At 38.4% G+C, this 20191-nt stretch overlaps 1 protein-coding gene across 11 annotated transcripts in view; it reads left to right on the forward strand.

Annotated features, from left to right (window-relative positions):
* NFX1 (nuclear transcription factor, X-box binding 1) overlaps positions 1–20191 on the forward strand; it is an 89132-nt gene that overhangs the window by 59952 nt on the left and 8989 nt on the right. For 4 of the 11 annotated variants that reach the window (XM_042044480.1, XM_042044488.1, XM_042044478.1 and 1 more), the window contains exons 18-22: positions 1970–2071; positions 4319–4360; positions 4741–4839; positions 9837–9903; positions 16738–16883. In XM_042044480.1, coding sequence (XP_041900414.1) covers positions 1970–2071; positions 4319–4360; positions 4741–4839; positions 9837–9903; positions 16738–16883 — 456 coding nt within the window. Of the gene's footprint in view, positions 1–1969; positions 2072–4318; positions 4361–4740; positions 4840–9820; positions 9904–16737; positions 16884–20191 lie in introns of those variants that run through there. The other 7 variants (XR_006018750.1, XM_042044483.1, XM_042044486.1 and 4 more) reach the window with 4 other exon arrangements.

Consider the following 20191-nt stretch of genomic DNA (forward strand, 5'->3'; position numbering starts at 1 on the left):
TTTGGAACTTTTGAAATTAATATAACAAAACAGTAATAATCATTTTAAAAAATCTTATTCTGAGACTATGATTGAAAGGGAGTGAAAAAAGTTAATCTGGAGAGTTCTGCTTTGTATCCTAGTTGTGAGGTGACTAACAAAAGTCAGAGATTCTTCCTGCTGTTCAAAGAAAGCTACTTAATGATGGTTTTATTTGGAACTGGTATCTGTGGGCCTTTTTTTTTATCCTAGTCCAACTTAGGGTATTCTGTTTTGTTTCTGCTGTATGCTGTCCATACTCAAGTTCTGACGGAAGATAGCTTAGCTTAGGTACTTACTATTACCTAATGAAAACAAGGAGAAAAATGTGCTAATTAGAAACAATTATGAACAGTTGTAGTCAATACTAAGATGAATGCAAGATACATGTACAGAAGTTTGGTATTTTGATATTTTCATCACTATGAATGCAAATCAGAAGACTGACTCAACTCTGAAATGCCAGTTTCAATTGAGAAATGCTTGTCATTAATTATAAGTTCAAAAGATAACATAGTCCAGATTTTTGAATACTCCAGATACAAGTCCAGATTTTTGAAGGCTGTTAATTCTCTGCTGTTTTATAGCTCAGGCACTGCAATAATATTCATTCAAGGAAAATGGTTCTTTGAAGCCAATGAGTGTTCTTGCACGCGTAAGGTGAATACATACATATTTATTTCTCTAATCAGAGCCCAAATCAAGAGGAAGGGAAAGAAACTGTTCTGTTTAAAGCAAGTGTTTGTATCAGTTAAAATGTGTTCATATGTGCAGACAAATTACTCTTGCCTTGTGATAGTAACAGAACCAGCATTTAGTGCCAGCTAAGTTTGAAAACTCCAGCAGTTCAGGTACCTGAAAGATTAAGATATTCTGATTTTGTGGATATAAGTTTGGCTTTTTTTCCTACCTATCACCACACCAAAACAACAGCAACAAAAACCATATTTAAAAAAAAGCAACAAAATAAAGGTCAGCAAATTAATCAAGTATCCAGGTTTTCTCAGAAAGGTTAGAGAAATGATGAAACAGCTTTGGGCTTTGTCAGTGAATGTTGGAGAAAGAATGCCCAAGGGAACAGGAAATGTATGTGCTTTATCTACTGCCGTATCTGTACATATGGTGCAAATGATGATGTGCTATCATCTCATGTCCCATTACCTAGACTTTGGCATCACCTGATAAATATGATCGTGCCTCTCAGTGATTTCTTTGTTTTATGTAATATGATTAGTCTTCTTCCTGATAGGTGGTAGGTTCTTTGAATGTGATGCAAAACATACAGAGATAAACATATAGAACAAAACATATCGTTTTATCTGCATGTAACAGAAAAAGATAGTTCAAGAGGATACAATATTTCATTTTTAGGAGTTTGTGGGATATTTCCCTGAAAAATTCCTGTGTGTTTTAGTTATACAAATCTTAGCAAGCAAAGGAGACCGGAAAGACTTGTTATTGAAGGGAATTAGGAAGAATCTTTATGAAGAAAATAGTAATGATCTCAGTAGGCATTTTGTCCTTTCCTTGTGGATTGTGTTAACTGTATTTTGTAAGCAAATTTCTAAGTACTTTATAAATTCACTTTACAGATTTTAGTTGCACAGAGTTAAGGAAGAATAAGATAAAAGGATAGTTAAAGCTGTTTTGTCAGCTGTAGTTTGTGTATTAAGCAAGTGAGGAGAAAAAGTATTTGGCTTGCATAATTTCAACTTGCATAAGAAGCATGTCCATTTGTTAGTGTTACTCCTAGCTGAGGGAGATGAAAATAAACTCTTGATTTATATAACTAGATTGGACTCTTAAAACTCAGTGATGTAGAACTCGAGTTCCATTCTGTAATCTGATGAGAAAACGATCGGTCTGTCTTACTTCTAAATCTGCACCCTTATATACCTTTTCAGAAGTTTATGTGTTGCCTCAAATGAAGTCTAATGCTCTTCTTTTTCAGAATAGCTGCTATATCTATAGCAACTAAGTTAACAGATCTACAGCTTGGGGATTCAGTGGAAATCAGTAGGCTTATTACGAAAAAAGAAATGAAGCAGGCCAGGTAAGGAGATATATGTAGTAAAGTATTTGAAGCCCTTGTGTGTACCTGAAGCATAGGTGACATGCATAATACATAATATGGTGATAAAAAAGTCAGCTGTAGTACTAGGAAGACTTACAGTCTTCCTATGCAGCCTGACTACTTCAGCAAAACTGCTAAAAAAGTATTTTGCAGTTCCGTGGTGGTTTGTGGTTTTGCTTTCATGTAGGATGAGTTCTCTCTCATTGTCTGGTTGTTATTATAATTAAGTGTGGAACAATACAACTGTGGTTTCAGAGTTTTTTTCTACTCAGCCAACTTGTTGGAGTTCCTCTGGATTTTTTTTCAGTTCTAGACAGGACAATAGCTATTATCTTCTGTTTCACCATCAAGTGTTCCTTTCTGGATTATTGATATGCTATATTTTCTCCTAGTCATCATCTTACTATTTACAATATTTTTGTATTACCCTTTTTAGAATTTTTTACATTTGCATTTCAGTTTGATTGCTGCTTTGGTGTTCTGATCCTGGTTGGCACCACAAACCTGATTTTAATTTTGTGGCATAAGATAGGTGATTTTCTTTTTGTGATGTTCCTCAGGATTGAAATAAGCTTGTCCTTTTACTTTTGGTGTCATTTCTTTATGGACTTGTCAATTTTCTCCAACATCCTTCTGTCAGAAAACTTACTGAAATCTTTGCCCTTAGAGTTCCTGATCTCTGGTTTTAGTTTATTTCTATTACCATGTCTTCTTTTTTATATTGAATTTTATTATTTCAGAGTATGTCTATTACTTGTGTTAAAATCTGATGTTCCTTTATATTGTGTAAAGTCAAAATAGTGACATTTCCCATATAGTTGCTTCATGACTTCTGTATCAAAAGCTAGTGCCAGCATACTTCAAGAAATTTTGCTACTGTGTTGTAGTCACTAACACATCCCTTTCTGTGTGGACAGACACTGTCCTTTCTTTGAACAGTTGAAATTAGCGGAGATGACTTTTCTTTGTACAAGTCTTTCCTAATATGAAATCTAAACTGTGGTAGGTAGCCTTTATTCAAGGACTGTCAGAGGAAGTATTCTCCCTTCTCTCTTTTTGTCTACCGAATACTGGGGCAGGGGGAAAAGAGACAGTGGTACATAGAATATTTAGTCTAAAATTTCTAGTTTATTGTCAAACTCCTGTGTTTTCAAAGTAGTGTACAAATCTACTTCATTCATTTACAATAAAAGAATGTTTTCTGCAAGCTGCAGGGATTTTCTTTTTGTTTCACTCTCTTGTCCTGTCTGTAGACATTTTATACTTTAGCTTAGATTTCTTATTAGGGCTTGGGATTTTTCTTGTGACAAATTTGATCAGACCTAGAGTAGCTTCTCTAAATTGGCTACGTTCCTCTTTTAGAGGAGGAGAAAATAATTCTTCAAGCAAATGACTTTAAACAGTACCAGGTCGATCTTAAGAGTGCAAGTATGTTCATTTTCTTCTGTCTCCTTCAAGAAAGTCATCAGAAGTTCTGGATCTTGGAACTATTTGTCTCCAAAGATAATACATGCCACTGAATAAACCAGTTTGAACCTGTTTCCCCTGTAGAATTTCTTTTTTTTAATGTAAGTAACTATTATAAAGAGAATTAATTAACTTAAGCAGTCTAACGCGAAGAAGTTTGTAACTGCCACTGAAATTCTGGGGAACTCCTGATTCTTCTCAACATTTTAATCCCTCAAAATAAAATTATGAAATACCTTTCAAAGACAAGACAGAAAACTGAAATTCATAACTCTGCTGACACTAGAAATTAGGAATTCAGTGGAAATACTGATGTTTATGGTTCATCACAATCCTCCATATACATGTCTAACTTTCCTCTTTTCCCTGACTGTTAATTTTTTCTGATTCATACAAGTAAGTGACATCTTCCATTGCTGATTCCCAGTCCTTCCTAGCATTCCTTCAGTGCTCCTATCAACTTCATTCTTCTCTCAAATGATATAATTTGCCAATAAACATCTAGTTCAGAAGCTTTTTTCCTCAGTTCCTGTACGACTTTGGTAATTGCTATTCCTGTTCAAGACCAGGAGAAGGGATTGGCTGCTCAAAGATCTTTGTTGCTTCTTTATTTTTAGCTCTATTTGTTCTAATACAATAAACTATTCGCACAGACTCTTGTTACTTCTTTAGACTTGATAATATGACACCAGCAAGCTACACCTTGAAAAGTATGAGTAGCAGCAGTGATTCCAATTGTATTTTTCTTTCATAATTCAGGTTGCAGTGCGATGAGGAATGCTTAGCTCTTCAGAGGAACAGGTGGGCAATTAACTTGCTTGCTTTTTTTTATTTTTTTTTTTAACAGAAGTAGTCTAGATTTGGAAAGTTAATGCCATGTGGATAAGAAATTATTTTCTGCATGACCTAGAGAACAGATAAGTGTGGAGATGATTCCTGTTACGAAGATCTATATTGAGTGATCAGAAATCTTGCTAGAATATTCTAGTTCTAAATGAGTAGTTTGAAATGTGCAGACCATATCTTTTGCAAGCTATTTATTTGTATTAGTAACCTGTAACTTTATTCTTTGATGACATGTATGGAAGGTTGGGATTTATATGGGGTTGGGGGTTTTTTTTGTTGTTTGCTTATGTTTTTGTTTATATTTTGGGGTTTTTTCCTCCTACCATCAAATTTAGGCGCCTTGCTGAAGCTCTTGAAATAGATGATAATTCTGATCCTTTTAATATCCGTTCTTCTGGGCCAAAGTACAGTGACCTTTTAAAAGAAGATGCAAGGTATGTGTTCTAATGATGGCAGGTGTCATAAGTCAACAGTGTTGAGAGCAAGATGGGAAATGCAGAACAGTTCTATTTACTCTTCTAAAAATAACTGCCTTGGCAGTAGATGGCCAAGGAGGCAAAGGAATTGATGTGCACTTCTCAAGACCTCCAAAATGGTATGTAAACGAAAAGTATAATATAATGAAAAGTATATATAAAGTATATAAAGTATATATAATGAAAAGTAAAAAGTGCCTGACAGATTGCTTTTTTCTGTAACCAGAAAAGGACCAGATTTAGAATGGGAACATCATTTTACACCATTCTAACTATGAATCAGTACCTGTACTTCTCACATCTCTACTGCTTTTACACAGAATCAGCTTTCACCTCAGTGCTCCTTATAAATATTTCAAAACAAAGACAAAAATGATGGCAAAATAATGAAATATGCTCTCATAGACTGCTGTTCTTTCCACCAGTCTCATTTACTTTTTTGCCTTACTGCTTTTATTTTAAAAATAAAGAAATGGAATTAATAAAACATTGGATGCAGAGCAAAGCCTATGCCAGTGTGACTGTATAGAGCATTGCTAGACTGAGGCACCCTAAAATGAGACAATGTGAAATCAAGGTAATACCAAAATCATCACATCAATAAATACTTCGCAATCTGGAATGACAGGGAGGGATCAGACAAATTTTTAAAAAGATGTTTAGATTATATGTCATCTAAGAGTTTTTACTCCTGTATGAGTTTGTAGGCATGACGTTGGTTTTTACCAGGTCTAAGTTTTTTAGAACAGCTTAATATGTTTTGTTCTTGCTCCAGTACTCTAATGCTGCATAAATATCATGGTTTTGTAAGGATGTTTGCTGCTTGAAAATCCTTTATTTAATTTGTTGATATGTTGAGATAAGTGAAAATTTTACATAAGCAACCACTCAGAATTTAAAAGTTACATCTTCTTTGCTTCCAACTGATGAGGCTACTGTAAAATAGGAGCTGAATGTTTTCATTGTGGAGCTACTGGTTTTTTTTATTAGTATTTGCGCTTAGAAGTGCTATTTTATAAGGACTATTATCTTAGTTGTGTATAGAGTATGTTTTCCTTTACCTTTTTCAGAAAACACCGCACACACTTTCAGTACAATAAGTGAAAATTTTGCATTGTGTGTGTAGTCTACTGTGGTTTTTTGGATTACAATTCTATCTTGTCTTTCTGCCAGCCACTACCCATAGTGCAGTGTTCATCTTTCATGAACAGAACTGACCATGGTCATGCACTATATTGCCGATGGTCAAACAGAGACCTTAAAAAGTAGCCTTAATGCTTCCACACTCCTCCTCATTCTTGCAGTGATTTTAATTGTGTTTCCTTTGTAGCCACTTTACACTGGTAATTTACAATAAACTAATACACCAGTGCTATTCTTACTGATTCATAGCTAAAGCAAAAGTTTTTGTTAGTCCTCAAGTCAATTACTTTGTGCATTGAATTACTGGATTTCATTTATCTAGTTTTAAAGATAAATGAGTTTCTCCTTATAGTAATGTATAGTAACTCTTCACAGGAGCAGCAGTCTGCAATTTGTGAATCTATGGCTTTATGAATTTACTTCCTTGACTACTCCTGATGATCTTTTATCTCAGTAGTCTAGCAGAAGATTTGTCTTTCCATTATGATGGCAGGATCCAGAAATTGTGTTGTTGCCTTACCCTGGTCTTAAAATTAAGAACCAAACATGGTTTAAGGGAAAAGGGGTTTTTAACTTCGGTATTTATTTAAGGATCGTTAAGGTACACCACTTCGTCCAGGTGGAACACGCCAAAATGCACACACATGATAGATTGCGTATACAATTTATAGGCCTTGCAAATTAGCTGATCTATCAAAGATTACCCAATGAGAGGCTCAAATGAACCCCCCATCCTGAGGAATCCCCCCCTGGATGGACCTATCTTAGTTTACAGGATGTTCTAGGGAAGACCTTGGTTTCTCAGGATGGCATAGGGCTTTCTGGCCTCCAACTGCAAGGCCTCCAGAATGTTTGGTCTCCTGGCTTAACAGAATATTGGGTCTAAGCTGTTATCAGACTTAAGGAATTACAAGTTTTAGTTGGGGGGGGGGGGCCGCCCGGGGTTTGTCCCGGGTGCAGGGGAACCAGCCAGAGTCACGACATGAACGCTGATACGATTTGAGCATCATACTCCCATTTTATTGTTTACTTACACCAAGTTATACTTTTCAAAGTTCACTCCCCATTCCCACGAGAAAGCCTCTAAGCAGCGGGGGAGCTGACCAGTGTATACCTTTTCCCAAGGCTGTTCAAGGCTGCCGGCTAGCAGGTGCCTTGCAAGCCTGAGGCCCCTTCTGCAACAGCCCTGGGGTGCCCAAGCTCTCCTGGGGTATCGTATGTCCCCGTTCCACAAGGAATTCCTCTACAACAAGTATGCATGCTAAAAGCACTGGGGATACATAAAAGCTATGTAAAAGGGTATATAAAAGGTATATATAAAAAAAAGAAAAAATCATCATGGCATCAGTATCTGTTACAGTATGGTTTTCAGATGGTTCAACATTCTGAATAATTTCTGACAGATTAATTTATTCTTGCTTGAGTGCATCACTCCACTAATGCAGGAGTTCAGGGCTTGTGGCTTTCTGCAGAGCATAAGTTACATACAGGATCTTAGAATGATTGAAAAACTCAACAGTTGCCTCCCTGTGCATTCAGAGTCACTGCCTCAAGAAGGCAGCAGCTGCCAAAGTCATTACTAGAATGCCATGTTATCTTCTTTAGGCAATTAATTGGTCTGTGTAGCTGATATATTGTCAAGAGCTGAAAGAAATGCATACGTAAAAATGAAGAAAACTTGAGAAAGCTGTAAGAACTCCTGAGGATTTTGAGGTGTAGTCTTTAATGACAGAACCCTGAAGCTCCCAAAATGCAGTGCAACTCCAGGTAACAGGAAGAAGATAAGCGAGTGTAAGCGTGCCAAGATAATATGTCTCCTTTGTAGGACAGTGACAGGAGAAGGGGGCACCAGGAATAGCATGGAAGTGCTGATGCATGCTGATCTTGCTGATGTGTTTGTCAGGATCTGATAAGGAGTCAAAAGAAGTCTCTCCACCATATAGCTTTACATGAGGAGATACTCTCCTGCCAAGGGGTATCCATCTTGTAGCATGGAGATGACTACCAACTGAGCACAGATCAGGGGGTACAGATCCACTGGCTGGACACCTCAGCACTGACCTTTTAAGAAGCTCCAGAAATATATACACATAGAGTAAACAAATGCTCAGGTTGATCTGTTGACATGAAGTTGGAGAATAGACTGGCACAAGTATCAGTGTCCAACTGGACATGGATGATGTTGAGGCCGTTATTTGATGAATTAAGACTACTGGAGTAGGAGAGAATATCTGATGTATCTACCCACCTGGAGCTACACAGAAAATAATTTTCTTGTTTTGTCACTGGCTGTGCAAGACCCCACTGTATGCACTATGAATATCTGTGGTTTTATAGGCTCCTGAGGGGCTTTTTTATTTTTATGTATCCCTCAGTGTGTTAGCTGGTTCCTTAGTACGCTTTTAAATATTATACATCAGATCCTTGTGGACCCTCTCACTGGGTAGTTGATACATTTTTTTCTTAACTGCCATGATCACTTCACCTTGAAATTTGGGTGTTCATGGTTGGTATTCTGTGTAGTTCATGCTTTCTAACCCTCTAAATCCTGAAGGTGTTGGTGGTTTTGGTTGGGTTTTTTGTTGTTGGATTGGGGTTTTTTTTGTTTGTGGATTGGGGTTTTTTTGAACTTGAAATTATTTCTGCAATATTCTTTCCAAAGCCTCATACTACATGAGCTGACTCTGTATTTCACACTGTAGGTGTCTGGAGGCCCCTTTCTTTTTAGCTCTACCAGTTCATGTCCTTTTTCCAATTCTCCCAGTGTTAAACTCTACTGAAGACCCAGGAATTCTCATAGCTACATGCAGTGTCATGTACTGTTGCTAGACCTTGAAGGTTTACCAGTGATGGGCTAAGTCCATTTTATCTGATCAAGTGATGTTGGTAGCTGAGCTATTCAATGTTGTTGTTTTGCACATTTGTTTGAGACCCCTTGGTCTTTTGATGATACATTCACTTCAGCATCCAGAACTTTGGTAGGTCATCTGCCAGAGATAGTTGTGCTTGCTTTGGCAGGCACTTCTTGACTGGCTAAATTCTGACATCATTCACAAAGTGGTACTGTGTTGATATGGAATAGTGCCTGGTTTTTGAAGAATTATTTACTACTAACCAGCTTTGAGATATGAAATCTTCAGGTAGCCTTTTTTCCCCATGGGGATGGTAGCCTAAAAAATAGCAGCCTTCCTTTTAAAGCTGGTTTACCTGCTTATTTAAGAACAGAGCACAAAGTTTGCCCATAAGTGAAAGACTTGAAGTACTGTGATGAAGCTAGTTACAAAAAAATACTTCAAACAAATCCTTAGTATCTCACATCAAGAATGTTTTGTTTGCTTGCAAGTAGCCTTATGCTGCTTCATGCATTCTTAATAATTTGTTGTGCTAGGCAAGCTGAAGACCAAAATCAGTGAACTTTTCCTCTGTCTTGGAAAAGAGCTCCACTCTGTTTACCCTGTTCCCATTTTTGTGTCTCATCATATATTGTAATTAAGTAAATTAATGACAAGTAACTTAAAAACACCAAAATGGCAACTTTAACATCTACATTATTCATTTGAAAAGGTAGAATTGGATTGTCAGACAGTAGAGCCATGTCACAGCATTTTATTCTGGGTTCCAGTTGTTGAAGGGGAAATAATTATTTTTGTAATAGTGATGACATTCTAACAGTCTTTTAATGTGAATGAAGTTTCTGCTTCCATCAATTGTGTTCTTTACTTTTGTTCTTGTTGAAAAATACTACAAAATATGAAGATACTATATCTTTGTACGCTCTCTTGCCCTGTTCACCTAGAATGCTGTTTTTGCAGGAAGGATATAAAATTTGTCAGTGACATTGAGAAGGAAATGAGAATGCTTGTGGAAGCTGTGAATAAGGTCAGTATTCAGATACTCTGTATAGATTCTTAGAATTGGTTTCATTTGGGGGGAGTTTGATATTACTAAACTTTATTAATACTCATAGTTATGAGTTGACACCAGATCTGTTTGCGCTCCAATATAATGCACAGTTTAATTGTAAAAAGAACAAAATTTTTAGGAGACCTAGTAGTTCAGGATCACTTTGGTGCCAAACCTTGCTTAAGGATTAAAGCAGTGCTAGGCGTTAATGCACCAATGGATGATCATCAATTTTTGGTTCTCCATTAATAAAATATTGTCAAAGATTATGTTTAAACATTCAGATTTTGAGGAGGAAAGCCTAGGTACTTCTTATCCCTGCAGTGGAACTTGCTCACGAATTTTTTTATACCTTCCTATATTTGCCAGTGTATGAGGTTGTCCTCCTTCTATAAAAAAACCTGGATTCAGTCACAGTGTTTGAGAGACTCCAGTATACTTAGAGAGGCTGATACCACAGACATAATCATATGTTTTTCAGTGATACCACCTTCAGGTCTGCCAGGTTAGCTTGCTGCTGCTCCATGAAAGACCCAGTATATGTGGTTCAAAGGACCATGTAAACTATACTATTCTCAGTTGCCTTTAGCTCAAGAAGGACCTAATCTACTGTAGAAAGCATAATTTTGATCCCCCTAGGCCCTAAGGACAGTTATTTAACTTTATTCCTTAAAAAAATTATGGAGGATGTTTCTTAAACAATGTTGGTGATTGTCCATCTGTCTAGTGTTCTTGCCCGTTGTTTTCATCATTAGAATGAAAGACTAAAAATAAGTCAATCTGTGTCTAGTTACTAAAGAACAGGTAAAGTTGGAAGGGACCCAGTTGGGTCATCCAGTCCAACCTCCTAGCTCAAGAAGGGTCATCCTAGAGCATATTGCATGGGATTGCATCCAGACAGTTCTGTAGTATCTCCAGTGAGGGAGACTCCACAACCTCTCTGGACAATCTGTTTCAGTGCTCAGTCACCTGCACAGTAAAGAAGTTCTTTCTCATATTCATGTGGAACTTCCTGTGCATCAGTTTCTGCCTGATGCCTCTTTTCCCGTTGGTTGGCACTATTAAGAAGAGCCTGGCTCCATCCTCCTGACACTCCATCTTCAGATACTTATTGACAAAAAAACCTAATAATAAATAGAATCTTATCTGTCATCTCATCTTGAGGTACAATAGGCCCAACTCTCTCAGCCTATCCTCATGAGATGGTCCAGTCCCCTATCATCTTTGTAGCCCTCTGCTGGACTTGCTTCAGGACCTCCATTTCTCTCTTGTACTGAGGAGCCCGGTACTGGACATTCCAGCATTCCAGGTAAGGCCTCATGAGGGCTGAGTAGAGGGGCAGGATAACCTCTCATGACCTCCTGATCACACTCTTCCTAGTGCACCATGTCATTGGCTTTGTGCCACAAGGGCACAATGCTGTCTCATGGACAGCTTGCTGCCTATCAGCATCTCCAGATCCTTGTCTGAAGATCTGCTTTCCACCAGCCTATACTGGTGCATGAGGTTCTTCCTCCCTGAGTGCAGGTCTCTGTACTTGCCCTTAAAGAATTTCTGAAAACTCCTCTCTGCCCATCCCTCCAGCCTGTTGAGATCCTTCTGAAGGGCTGCGCACTGCTCTGGGATGTTGGCCACGCCTCACAGCTTTGGGTCGTCAGTGAATTTGCTGGGGAGGCATCTGCCCTTTTATCCAAGTCGCTGATGTGTAAGTTAAAACAATATTAGAGCCAGTACTGATCACTGGGCAACACCACTAGTTACAGGCCTCCAACTCGACTCTCTGCCACTGATCACAACCCTCTGAGATCTGCTGTTCGGACAGTTCTCAAAACACCTCACTGTCCACTCATCCACATGGCACTTCCTGAGTTAAACTGTGAGGATGTCACAGGACACAGTGTCAAAAATCTTCCTAAAAGCCAGGTAGACAATATTCAGTGCTCTTGCCTTATCTAGCCAGGGGATAGACAGTTGTTTTATCATACAGTTAGATTGGTTAAGCATGATTTTCCTTTGGTGAATCCATACTGACTAATCCTGATCACCTTCTTGTCATCCCACGATGACCTTGAGGGTGAACCATTCCCCATCACCTCTCCAGAGACTGTGAGACTGTGCATTGGTTTTGCAACGCCTGGTTTTTGGTGGTGGGGGAGCCACAGAGGTGGCTTCTGTGAGAAGCTGCAAGAATCTTCCACCATGTCTGGCAGAGCCAGTCCCTGATGGCTCTGAAGAGGGACATGCCACTGGCCAAAGCTGGACCAATTGGAAATGATACTAATGCCTGTGTGATAACATATTTAAGAAGAAATCAAAACAAAGGTGGTGGCGCAGTTTTAATTCCAGCTGGAGAAGAGGAGGAGGTGAGAGTATGTGAGGGAAACAACATGGAGACACCAAGGTCAGTGGAGAAGGAGGGGCAGGATCCAGGCACCAGAGCTGAGATTCCTCTACAGGCCATGGTGATGACCATGATGAAATAGGCAGCCCTGCAGCCCATGGAGTTCCATAGGGGATGCAGAGATCCATCCACAGCCCATGGGGGAGGTGCCCACACCAGAGCAGGTGGATGCCTGGAAGAGGCTGTGGTCCTGTGGGAGACCTGGTGGAGAGAGGGGGCCCCTGCATCCAAGGTGGAGCAGCCTGTCCTTGGAGGACTGCAACCTGTGGAAGAGTGACCAACGCCTCAGTTTTGGGAGGACCGCTGCTTGTGAGATTGGAACCATGCGGAGTTCGTGGAGAACTGTCTCCTGTGGGAAGGGACTCCACAGTCTCACAGGTGAATGACTTCTCTTCCTGAGCCAAGTGGAAGAAGAGCTTGGGTGATGAACTGACCAAAACCCCTACTCCCTATGCTGTCAGTGGGAAGGAGGGAGCGGTTGGGGAAAAAAGCCTTCTCATTATCCTGCTCTGATTTTTAGTAATAAATTGACTTCCTAAGTCGAGCCTGGTTTGCCCTTGGAGTGCTTTCTCTCAGTCCTTATCTCAGCTCATGAGCCTTTGTTAAATTTTCACTCTTCTACCCAGCTGTAGCAGGGGAGGGTAAGTGAGTGACTTTCATGGGTGCCTGGCATTTAGCCAGTGTCAAACCATGACAGACTGGCTGGCCCGTAGTTCCTCAGAGTCCTTCTTGCCCTTTAAGAAAGACTGGGGTGATGTTTGCTTTCTTTAAGTTTTCGTGCACCTCTCCTAACCGCCATGACCTTTCAAAGATGATTGTAAGGAGCCTCGCTGTAATGTCCACCAGCTCTCTCAGCACTCAGGGATGCATCCCATCAGGGCCCATGGACTTCAGATATCAAGTTTGCCTAGGTGTTCTCTAACCCCAGTCCTAGACCAACAGAAACTTCCTTCCAACATTCTTTTACCCTGGTTTCCTGAGTCAGAGATTCTTGAGGGTTTGTCAGTGAGACTGATGCAAAGATGTTCACATACTCCATCTTCTCTGTGTCCTCTCTTACTAGGTTCCCCCCTCTGTTTGGTAATAGGCCCACATTATCCTTACTTTTCCTTTTGTTACTGATGTATTTGAAGCCTTTCTTTCTGTCCGTGACATCCTTGGCCAGATGTAATTCCAGATGGGCCTTGGCCTTCATTGTCTCATTTCTACTTACTCTTACAACTTATTTATGTTCATTTCAAGTGGCCTGACACTGCTTCAGTCTCCTGTGTATTTCCTGTTTCAGTATTAACAGGAGTTCCTAGTTCATTTGTCTCTTGCCCCTGTGCTCAATTTCTTGTTCATTGGGGTGCAGATTATGCTAATTATACTCAGGTCCCTCCAACTTCAGACACTTGGAAGCAGGTGCATAGAATAATTGTTTGTTATCTGTATGTTTTACCTAAGAATAATTCGCCTAGTGTTGTGTTACCTGTGGTTATCCTATTTTGCATATTCCTTTATACATTATCATACATACTTATATATACAAGTATGTACACATATGTCTTTCTATATACAATTGCATATACCAAATATATGCTTATACTAATATCAAACCAAGATATGTAATTACTTTTAAAAAGAGGCAACCACAGGTCTTACATTTGTGATTAGTGACATCAAACATGCCAGAACAAGAATACCAGAGAGCTCAAGAACATCTCCAGTGCTTTACTTCCCAGTGCAAACCATTTGTTGAATAGTGATTGTACAAAGCAGAGAAATGGTGTCTGTTAAGGAGCATCTGCATTGGAGAAGAGAAGGAAAATATGAAAAGAAACCACATCTCAGTCATTTCCTTGTCTGACCTAAGGGGAGAATTACCCAGTGTACCCAGCTTTTATCATGATTAGGATGAACCATGTAGGGTCACATGACGGTTCAGTATCTCAAGGATCAGTTCTGTACCATCCTACCCATCAGGCTGTAGGGAATTGCTATTCCATAAAGGTATGAGAAGCTCCCAGAAAGCTCCCCAAAATCAAGTTAGATTTCAAAAGGGAGGAGGTTTCCCAGGGATTGAGGTGAAGCTGACCAGCCTGTAGTTCCATGTGTCCTCCTAGCCTGTCCTGAAGCTAGAAGTGACAGCATGTGTGGAGGCCATGCTCCGACTCTCCTTTCCTTCAAAATTTTGGTATGTATGGTGTAAAAGGGAATATTTCCCATGCACTATAAAGTTAATTTGCACTTGTACTCAGTTTTTCTTGCATAACTTTTCTTTCTATTTCTGTTGAAGTCTCAGATGCTTTCTTTTCTCTCTTGTGAGAGTCATGTTTCATCTTGCAACCCACAGGTTTATGTAGCTAAAGATTGAATTAATATGTGTGACATGGCGTTATGCAGAGACTGGTTTTAGTTGTTCTTCTGCCATAATCCTCAAGTCCTCTTTATGCTTGAGTCTGTGTTTGGTTGTTTATTATGATTCCTAAATACTCTCTGACTAAATATGTGTCTTGTTTTCTTTGTTTCTAGATGTGAAACTTTACTTGTATTAAAAGTATTTTGCATGCTAATCTATCAAGCATTCATGTAGCTCTGCCTGCATCAGTACTATGTCTTTGATACTGATTACTGTTACTTAGGTGAGCCCTTAGGCTTACTCATTTTACATCTACTTTTTTATTTTTTTGCATTGTCCCTTTGGAGATGCCCACTTCAGTTTAACTGGAGAAATGAGTAATAAAAAGGATTTTGATACTTAAAAGTTTTAACATTAACATGATTCAACTCTCTCTGTTGTATATGACTTTCCTTGCCTCATAAACATCTCTGGCCTACACTAATCAATATATACTCTGAGAGTATTCATGGTTGATATATGTAAGCAGAAAAGACAGAGAACATGTATATCCAGCTCTGCCTTCACAGGGACAAGAATTGTGATGTTTTTCAGAGCATGGAACCATCACCGCTTTTTTAAACCAAGCATACTAGTCATCATAAATAGGTACAGAATCTGTAGAGTTCTTCAAATTCTTTTGTCTATGCTGGAAGTGTTGTAATAGCTGGGAGGTTTATTACTGTTAATTGCAAAGGAAAGATAATATTCTGTCAGCATGTGATTATCCTGAAGACTTCCGGAAGTGGTTGACCACAGTTTCTGGTCCAGTTTCTATTTGTAACTTAGCAATTTTATAATCTAGGAGGAGATAGATACTAACGCACTATTTTCAGGATAGCTGCAACGTACCTCTGGTGACATGTGGTTTTTACATTAATTTTGGTGGCTGACCTTTTGTAAATCCACACTGATTGTTCCCAGGTATTTTTCTCCTCCATGTACCTAAAAACAGATTTGAATTTTAGCTAATCAGCCAATAGTTCTTGGGTTCTTTTTGTTTGTTTGTATATAGTTGCAACAATTACCTTTCTCTAGTCATTGGGTTCCTACCCCATTCTTACAATCTTTCAGAGGTGATGGAGAAGTGGGATATCATCCTGGTCTCTCAGTGACCTTAAATGCACTGCCTACAGTCCTAGGAAGTTCTGTAGGTTGGGATTTCTCCAGAAGTCCCTGACTCGAACTTATTCTACTACAGGTAGTCAGTTTTTCCCTTTGAATCTTTTCTGTTGACCCAGAAACCTAGAAGACTTCACTGGTGATAATGAAGGCAAAATCTGAAGCAGTGTCCTGAATCTGTGAAAGCAGACCAAAGCACTGAGTGACTCATCCTTATATGCATTTGTTGTCAAAAATTGATCCAACCCATTAAGGATATGGGCTCATAGGGCCTTGATTTTTTGTTTGTTCTTTTACTGTTGATTTAATAATCAGTGTTGAATCAACATTACCAGTCTCGTTAACTGATTAAAACTAGAACTTTGGGGTTTTATTGAATAAAGAATCTACTGATGCCATTACATGAGGAACTTGCAGATAAATAGCTTTTTTGGTAGAGGGAAGTAATTGATAAATTTGACATCTTTGTAGCTATCTGCAATATGTACATTGTGAAGCCAGTCTGCAAAATAAAATTAGATCTGATGTGAACTTGGCAGATCATTTTGAAAGATACAAATTCAGATAAAAATAATTTTGTATTGTTTTTTGGGATCTAAGTAGAATGAATGTAATCAGGATTTGTATTTCCAACTTAAAAGATATCCCTATGTGGATGTGTGTATACTTTGAGGTGCTGGACACAACAGAGAACATACAATTTAAGTTTGGGAAATTAAATTAATATTTTCAGATGAGCTTTCTGTCAATACTGAGGTCTTAGCAATTTGTGGTATTGATTTTGTCATAGCAGCAAAATTTTAGAGGTAGAAACACTTTTTTTTGCTGTTTTCTTCCCCTTGGCTCCTCTAAAGGAAAACTTCATCTTTTTTTTTTCTTCTTTCTTAACCTCTTCTGTTGAATTCAGGGCAAGCATACAAAGAAGAGTCATTGTTACCCACCAATGAACAGAGATCACCGCAGAATCATCCATGAATTAGCTCAGGTTTATGGCATTGAAAGTGTGAGCTATGACAACGAACCAAAGCGCAATGTTGTTATCACTGCAGTGAAGTATGTAATTTATTGTTGTTTTCAAATCTTTACAGTATAGTTTAAATAATTGGATGGTTTTTTATCACTTAGCAGAATGAGTTTATTTACAATGCAATTTGCAAAATGCAGCAGTTTCCAGTAGAAATTTTTTTTTAAAGCAGTTTTTGAATTGATAGTTTCATGGGTTCATTTCCACTACTTAAGTAAATCTTCAGAGAAGAAAACACAATTAGAAATAAAAAAAGCTAAGAAAATATTTTGCAAGATTGTTTTCCATTCATCATAGCAGTAACTTTTTGTCATCAGCTAAATTTGATAGAGGTATCAGAAATAAAATACATAATAAAATTTTATGAAAACTAATTACTGGTTTGAGAAATCATACTTTAAATTTACACTACCTTTGAAAAAATATGGTTATTGTAACATATTTCTCCATCTATCTGAAGCTGTCACAGTGTATACTCCCTCTTCAGTTAATGGACAAAGAGGGAGCTGGAATTACTGCAAATTGAAGAGATTTCGTAGCAAAAATGAAAATTTTTGGAGAACACTCACAAAAGGCAGTTACAGTAGAGAAGAAAATGAAGGGAATATAGCTAGGGGAAAAGCAAGCTGACTGCACTAGAGACATAGTATGGGAAGGCTTCAGGTATCAGGGCTTCATTGACCGTGCTCCTTACTCAGCAGCATATTTAGTTTTGTGCTGTCAAATTGTGATTATTTGACAACCAGTTGTTTTAAACTGTAAATATTGACTGCAGTTGTAAGAAATCTGTCATCTTCCGTGCTATTAGAGTGCCATGAGCTACTCCTTAACTTGTTCATCAGTTGGTAGCTTAGCTACAATCTTGATTTCTTCCAAGAGAGATGGAACGTTACTTTGATCTTACAACGTATGATACTTTTTGTTTCAAGTAAAGGAAGATGAACAAAGTGTTCATATTTGAAAAAGCTTATTTTAAAAAAAAAGAAAGAAATTAGGGGGCAGGATGAGAAATTAGTGAAGAGAATAAAAGGAGCAGGGCAGATGATTATGCTTCAAAAGCAAAGGCAAGTCCTGCAACTTGAGAATGGGAGGCCTTCCTCTATGGTTTTAGGAGAGATTGCACACTTGCTTCTTCTCTTGCACCTTGTGTTCTTCAGGGAATAGCATACTGTGCAGAATGCACATGCTTCTTTTTCATCACTGCCGCTCTTAAAAGACACTTGAGTGGTGTACTGAGACTATTCTTCAGCTGCACACCAATATTTCTTAAATTAATGGATTCATCCAGAACTTCTTTTAATTTTCTTTTTATCTGCCACTTCTTCAAGATATAAAAAACATTGTAGCCTCAGATGAGGAATAGCTGAAGTTGCAGAATGATATTTTTGTGTATTTCACAATGGCTTCTTCAACTCCCAGAGCTTGTAATCACCAGAAAGTCAAAATGGTTTTGTTTCATTCTGTCTCAGCAATGCCTTCGGATTTCTATCATGGGCTCCTCCATGTATAAATAAATGAAAATCATTCAGACAAGAAGACCATTCCTTCTCTTCACACTCCACCATTGTGTCATTCAAATGGTAGCATCGCTATTACAGGTAGGTTAGAAGAGTGAGAAAGTCCCATTGCTAAGAAAGCTTCTTTCAACCAGGCTTCGTCCTCTTCCAGAGATCTAGGGGCACACTTCATAAACCTGCTTTGCTCTCAGCCTCTGTCTCCATCACCATCAGTAAAAGTTGATCATATTAGCTGCATTAGAGTCACTCATGTACGGCATTACCCATATATAACCACAGAGATCATTCCCAGTTTTGACTGTTAACCTTGATCTGAATTACAGTTCTGGTGTCATTTGAAGTGTAAGACCCGTAGTGAATCCTTGTAAGTGCCTTTCTCTGTGCTTACCTGTTGGTCATCTTTGCAGTCACCATCTTTTCAACAGTTGCAGTACCAGATTCTTTCTGAACTATGTTCAGAGGTAATGGATAATGTCCAGACTGTTATGATGAAAAGAGTAAAGCTTCCTTTCCAAGTAGACACTTGTGTTTCGCTGTACCTGTCAGTGGTTTTTTGAAGTTTTTTACTCAGATGAGTAAAACTTTTCTCCTTCTCTAAATAACTCTGGATTCCAGAGCCTGTTAAAGGGGTGTCTTCTTGTTTTTATGTAGTGACCACTGTGTAAGCAGCTTGTATGGACTTGAGACATCCTGGAAGTGATTTTGAGGGCAGTCATCCCTGTAAGACCCATCCTCTTCCTGTTACTTCCAGGAAGAACATTAGGGTCAGTTTCTCCTCATTAACAAGGGGACTTCTCAAGAAGGTGACAAGGTCAGTGAGAAAGCCACATGCTGCCACAGTCTCATTGACATGTCCTTTGTTTTTTTTTTTTTTTACCCAGGGTTTTATTTCCTTTCGATGAGGTCAGTCTGGAAATGGCTCAGAAATGGTTACATAGATGTAGGTTATACAAGATCAGCAGGATCAAAGACCTAAAGAAATGAAAACCCCTGTAACCACATGGAACACCCTTATCATTATAGTTGCATCGCAGAAAGAAAAAACTGCACATCCCAGTGGCAGGGTTGAGAGGAAAGTATATGTTCTGAGGAAATAACATTATCCTTTGACTTCTTTATGTTTTTCTGGGCATGTTTCAGTACTTGAACTCTAGGTACAAATTCATTTTACTTAACTATCTCTGCAGCCTTTCTGGTATCTAAAATAAATTCAGATTCAATTTGACAGAAATTATGATGACTACATGAAGGTACTCTTGTTTATTTAAGAGCTTTTTTTCCACCCTTCACTGTCTAAGAATTTCATCTTCTGCCATGAGGCAAAAGCTAACTTTCTCTGTACCCCCTTTTGCAATCACAAAGGCCTATTGTAAGGCAATGCCTCTCGACATCTGCAACTTCTAAGAATGTTAAAGCAATTTAAGTACAAATAATGCTATAAGGTCACCAGCCAAGGTGGTTTTAACAGCAGTCCTGCTTCAGAAAAAAAGCTGCATCTTTTTCTTATTGTTTTTTTCTTAAACATTGACATTGTTTGCCCTGAGAATAGTGTATGTTGCTTCTGGAAAGCTTAGGCATAGACTATATGAAGTTTAAACAATATGGGGATTATTTAAGAGCCATTTGCTTCATTATTCCACCTCAACTGTTATCAGTTTTTGGAGACGTTTTTCACAAAAATCTGCTCTGTCTGAAATATGATGGCACATTATTGCAAGACTACATGGAATTAGTCTGGACAGAGTAGTGGACAAGGAATTTTGTAGTATTTCATACCAAAACAGATCAATGCTGACCCATCCTATAGTTACAAAAATTGA

Source organism: Corvus kubaryi, unplaced genomic scaffold (genome assembly GCF_017639235.1).
Source record: "Corvus kubaryi isolate FWS band 111438036 unplaced genomic scaffold, C.kubaryi_AGA036_p1.0 37398, whole genome shotgun sequence".
Classification (NCBI taxonomy): Eukaryota; Metazoa; Chordata; class Aves; order Passeriformes; family Corvidae; genus Corvus; species Corvus kubaryi.